We start from the raw sequence: 5,631 nt of genomic DNA on the forward strand, positions 1-5,631 counted from the left end.
CTTAAGCAAAGTAAAGGAAAATTTGGCGTTTGCTTGTTGCTTGCCTCTTTCAAAGCCTGAGGCTTTTAGCCTCTTATTTGGTCCTCTTATATACCGGCATACCGCATATGCAATATTGCTATTTTGAGGCGTAAGCTATCACTTTTATGTCAATATGAACAAAATCACAAAGCAAAAAAAACTCGGCTCTGATAGTATTGCTTTTTCTTTTTAAACATAACCAAGCCTTGGGAGGTACCAGGCACCCGATGAAATTATTCGAGATGCGCAGAGATGTGCCGCCCCCGAACACCACGGTTAGTCGGTTACCCTAAAAAATAGGGACATAGCAACAAGGACACCAATATTTTGTACTGCAGTAGGTCTGAGTCAGTATTCAGAATATAATTCAAAACCAGTGCCCTAAATTTTTCTGCAAATCCAAGGCCTTTTTTCTCCTTACAATCAATGTTTGACATTTCTTTCTCAATCTAGCTTACTTATTTCAGGTGTACAAAATTGTAAAGCTAGCTAATACACAACATATCTCATGAATTACAACTTGACCTAAAGCAGTCACTCCACTAACTCCAGGTCCAATAGAAGTAGTAAGCTTTACGACTACCCCAGCAGCAACAGTTGAAGCGGCCGAAATCGGTGGATAAGTTCCTCATACAGCCAGTACGCAACGTTTTTTCATTACCTAGAATTGCAAGTCCCAATAGAGTTTTGAGAAACTCCTTTTTTTTCAAGGAAAGAGTAAGAAAGGAACCTCAGAAGCACAAAATCTATGCTACAGACATAGTCATAATCTGACGAGCAAGACCAGGATCTTGTTGTAAGAGCTCCCTAAGGTTATTCTCCACCTCCGCCAGATGCTTTTCCAGATACTCTTTAGAAGTCTGTCCAACAAGCAATATCTGTTAACATACTGACCCTTCACCGACATATTCAGTTAATATAAGTTTCATACAAACAGCAAAAGGAAAACTATAATTATTCATAGCAGTAATTACTAGAAAAAAAAAAAAAAGATATCAGAAAATAGAGAGCTCTTACCTTCTTAAGTTAAAAGATCATAAAATATGCAGGACTGCATTTGGTACGAAAGAAAAGGCTTCCATGGAGAAATTTTTGTGAAAATGTTCCGTTTTAGGGAATCACTTTTTAGTGTTTGGTTGAATATAAAAGTTGTTAACATGTGGCAATCATAAAATGCGTAGGATAAGACACAAGAATAATGTTATAATGATATTTTTTACTATTAAAGATTGACACAATCTAAGTGTTGATCGAGGCAAATGATATGGAGTGGAATTTGAGATATTATTAAAGAAAAATGACGTTTGTCCACCAGAGATGGAAGTTATCTTATCCCTTTTTAAGGTAACCAAATACTTAAAAATGTTTTCCTTGTGCTCCTTTAATTTCTTCTTGCTTTTCTTTTATACACTAAACAGGCCTTTTATTTTGTACACTAAATAGAGCAGAATGAATGTTGAGGATTCATAATAGCAAACTCAAACTAGCTTGGAATTTGGGTAGCTGTCGTTGTGGTTTTGATGTAACAAATAAAAGTAAGGTAGCAACTAAAGTTCGTTCAACAGCACGGCAGCATTTATTTCTACCAAGGGTCAATATGCTAAACATTGAGACTGAAATCAGCGAATAGTAGGTAAATGAAAAGTAAGGAAAATGGCAAGCTACAGAAAAAACAGGAAGTTCCTATCTGCAGAGCTAAAGGAAGAAATTGCTGTCCAGTAATGAGGTTTAAGCTATAGAGTAGAGTGGATCTTTTCTGTTTCCATTTTTCCCCAAATGATTTAGCTCAGACTTATAATCGGTGGATGCTTTCAGAGCAGAGTCCTCTTTGGTAAAGTAAGTGAATGACTGAACTCCAAACACCATAGGAACACTTTTTTATTTGATGAGTTCACAGCAAAACTTCAAAACTTATTTAACTAATAATTTCAGAACAAAGCATTAATCTTAGGCCTAAGATCAAAATTGAGACTTGAAACTAAATTACTTTATCAGCTTGAGACATCTCTATTTAATTACCATAATAATTCTGTGACACAAATGCAAACTATAACTATGAAGAAGTCAGGCCTGGTATGACAATGAGAAACAATATTCTAAAATGAGAAAGGAATTTGAGAATTCACCTGCAAAGATGCAATTGCGGTTTCACTATCCTTGAGTTTTTGCTCTTGCTCATCCATTAACACAGTCTTTGGCTCTAAGATAAACCTGAAAATAAAAGATTGTTCAAAGTGAGATAAATATAAAAGCAGCACAGAAATTTGAGAAATCCAGAATAATAATGTATATGATCCACATCCCCTTGTCCTTTTTCAGATAACAGCAGGACATGATAGACTTCAGTTCAAAACTTACGTTCTTCCTGCAACAAAAAGACAAAAGACAATGGAACACGACAAAGTTAGAACTCTGGTCAAAATTATTTAAGTGAAATCTAAAAATTAACAAATCATTCAATCAATCAATCGGCTTTTTCTCAATTCCGGAATGGTTTGGGTCAACTACATGAAAACTTATATATTTACTCCACTGTATCCGAGGCCACATAATTCCAACACTAAATAATTGTTCTTTCAGGTATTCATCTAAACTCTGTCTTTTCAGGCAAATGTGAATTCTTTAAGGGTGTGTTTGGTATGAAGGAAAATGTTTTCCGGGAAAATGAGTAGTTTTATCACTTATTTTTCCTTGTTTGGTTGGTGAGTGAAAAACTTTTTCGGAAAATATTTTCTAGTGTTTGGTTAGAGAGTATAAAATTTTTGTTAGAAAGATAATTTTTATGCTACTCTCCTCCCCTCCCTTCCCCAAAATCCCCATGTTTCCTGTGAGTAGTTTTATCACCTATTTTTCCTTGTTTGGTTGGTGAGTGAAAAACTTTTCCGAAAAATATTTCTAGTGTTTGGTTAGAGAGTATAAAATTTTTGTTAGAAAGATAATTTTTATGCTACTCTCCTCCCCTCCCTTCCCCAAAATCCCCATGTTTCCTGTGAGTAGTTTTATCCCCCCCCCCCCCCCCACACACACACACACACACAAATACCCAACGTTTTCATGATTTTATTTTCTTCAAGAATTTAATTTTTATTTTAAAATTTTACAAAAACCCAAAGGAACTAATGTGTTGCTTTACTTTTTTTCACCCAAAAACAACGTTGAAATTTGTGCTCCATAACTAAAAAGAAAACACTCTTTTTTGGTTAAAAAAAAAATACTCTTTCTACAAAACATGAAAAGAAAGTACTCATTTTGTTAAAATGAAAGAAAATACTTTTTCTACATCATGAAAAGAAAATACTCATTTAGTTGAAGGGAAAGAAAATACTTTTTGCTACATTAATTTTGTTAAAATAAAAGAAAATATTTTTCTACATCATGAAAAGAATGTACTTTTTTGTTGAAATGAAATACTTTTTTCTACATTATTTTGTTGAAATGAAAGAAAATACTTCTACATCATGAAAAGAAAGTACTTTTTTGTTGAAATGAAAAAAATATTTTTTTTAGATCATGAAAAGAAAAAATTCATTTTGTTGAAATGAAAAAGAAAGTTATCTACAACATGAAAATAAAGTACTCTTGATAATATTTTTATTTAGGATGGATGTTATGGTGGGGGTTGGGGTTTGGGTGGGGAGGGGAGTGAGGGGTGGGGTGGGAGGGGTTAGGTAGGGATGGGGAATAGAGTTTTGGAAAATATTTTTCCTTCTTTTGATAGGGAAAATATTTTCCTCCAATTGGAGGAAAATGAGTTCATAAGGAAAATGTTTTCCAAAACATTTAAGCCAACCAAACATGGGAAAATTGGAAAAATGTTTTCCTTCATACCAAACACACCCTAAAACTAGAGGTTTTTAAAATCTCACACTTTTCCCTACGCCTGATATACAATATCTAACCTGACCGGAAAGACTCGTGCCAAATATTGAACCTAATATAATTTAACAAACAAATCTTAATCCCTACTAGTTGGTATCCTATTTATGGATCTTTTACTTCCATTGTGTTTAGTTCTTAGCAAAATCTGCATTGATTTTACAAAATTGTATGTCTTTTGAAGCAACTTCCCTCCATTTAATTTTTATGCCACGTCCCTTGTAAGCACATTAAATCATCATAGTCACATCAACGGACCAATGCATTTGGAGGTATTTAAGACATTGGCCAAACCATCTTTAATTACCTCTCATCTTGACCTCTATGAGTGCTACCGACAACACAGATTTTGCGAAATGTTGGGTCTTAAAGGACCTATATCCACTTTATAAAACATTTTACAACTGTTCTATAAAACTTCTTTTGTTTTCTAATCTCCATTAACCACAAGAACATTGTGATGTGATTTCTAAGAGAAACCATTTCTTCTAAGTACTAATTTACCATTGATTCCTTTATTTAAATGGAAACTAATAGTTTGCTACTGATTACATTAATGTGCTTGATCTCCCAAGAAATGAGAAGCTACAAAAGAAAATAAGATACACCAATGATTGTGAATCCCTTGTGTACAAAGTGATAGAACAGAAAGAACAAAATTTTCAAACTCTCCCATGAAGTCATCAAAAGTAGCTATGACTATAAAACCAATTTAAACCAACTTTTTCTTCAAGCATACCTATGGCTTTGTATGTATTAGTATCATCAGAGAGCTGCTTCAGTTCCTCCAATGTCAAAAAGGCACGCTTCTTTTCTGTTTCTTTAGTTCGCATCTGCGTTTGAACCTACAACGCCAAAACAATTCTTATTCACCTTAGATCACAATATATAAATATCTCAATCAACTAGTTCAATTATGCCCAATCTTAAGCACTTCTTTTCCCATTTCATTTTATTTAGGATTGAAAATCTAAAGGATCAGAAAATCAGAAATTGTTCAATTTCTCCTCTAACCACAATAAAAATGGTTTCTTTTTAATTTAAATCGATCTCACAAATAAAAATTACTAATAAGTTTTCCTTACCTGCTTCAATTTCCCGGTAGTCTCAATCATGCGACCTTGAATTTCAATAAAAGCCTGTTGAAGGAAACAAATGGCAATTAATCCGAACTATAACAAGTAAAAATCCGAAAAAATTTTGGAAGGGAAAAGCTAATGATATTTTACCGCTCTATTTGCTTCGTCGGCCATTTTTTCAACTTCAATTCCGAGTGCTGATACAGAAGCTGAAGCCCTAGTATATGATTCTACTTTCTGAAGCTGAGTGAGAGTTGCCAACAAGAGAGAGACGGACAGTGAGAAGTATGTTGCTGCTGTTACTTTGAGTTAATAATTCCGGCCCAATTCTTGTTTGGGCCTGGATTTGTGGAAATTGCGGCGACTTTTATTTGGGCCTCTCTGCAACAAACTCATTCTAATCTGGGAAGGTGTCATAGGGGCATTTTTTGTCCGCCGAAAATATAGCCTGCTAGGCGGCAGTCAAGTCTCAACTTGGCTCACCCTTACTCCAATTTCCTTTCGCTTTCGAGGTTTAACACTTATAATATTTTCAAGGCAACATAAATAAGTAAAGGCACAAGTATATTTTAGGGGAACTCTTTCACAACCTTTTATAATATATGAGTTACAAAGGAAATTATCGAGTTTGGCAAGGTGTTGTCACCCTTGGCAG

The 5,631-nt window shown here is 34.3% G+C and overlaps 1 protein-coding gene across 1 annotated transcript; it reads right to left on the reverse strand.

Moving 5' to 3' along the window:
- Positions 1-384: 384 nt before the first annotated feature.
- On the reverse strand, positions 385-5,304 carry LOC107767812 (prefoldin subunit 1-like). The gene is made up of 6 exons (XM_075223494.1): positions 5,127-5,304; positions 4,983-5,036; positions 4,637-4,742; positions 2,380-2,386; positions 2,148-2,232; positions 385-881 (listed from the first exon to the last, which is right to left on the reverse strand). The coding sequence occupies exons 1-6, from the start codon at positions 5,148-5,150 to the stop codon at positions 768-770; spliced, it is 390 nt and encodes a 129-aa protein (XP_075079595.1). The 5' UTR covers positions 5,151-5,304; the 3' UTR covers positions 385-767.
- Between the last annotated feature and the right edge of the window lie 327 nt (positions 5,305-5,631).

The sequence above is a fragment of the Nicotiana tabacum genome, chromosome 10 (genome assembly GCF_000715075.1).
Source record: "Nicotiana tabacum cultivar K326 chromosome 10, ASM71507v2, whole genome shotgun sequence".
Taxonomy (NCBI): Eukaryota; Viridiplantae; Streptophyta; class Magnoliopsida; order Solanales; family Solanaceae; genus Nicotiana; species Nicotiana tabacum.

Excerpts from the sequence above, each read along its gene's own strand:
- LOC107767812 (XM_075223494.1), bottom strand. The coding sequence starts at position 5,150 with ATGGCCGACGAAGCAAATAGAGCG. Across the intron at positions 5,037-5,126 it reads CCGACGAAGCAAATAGAGCG|GCTTTTATTGAAATTCAAGG; the intron begins GTAAAATATCAT and ends TTCCTTCAACAG. Across the intron at positions 882-2,147 it reads CCGCAATTGCATCTTTGCAG|ACTTCTAAAGAGTATCTGGA; the intron begins GTGAATTCTCAA and ends CTTGTTGGACAG.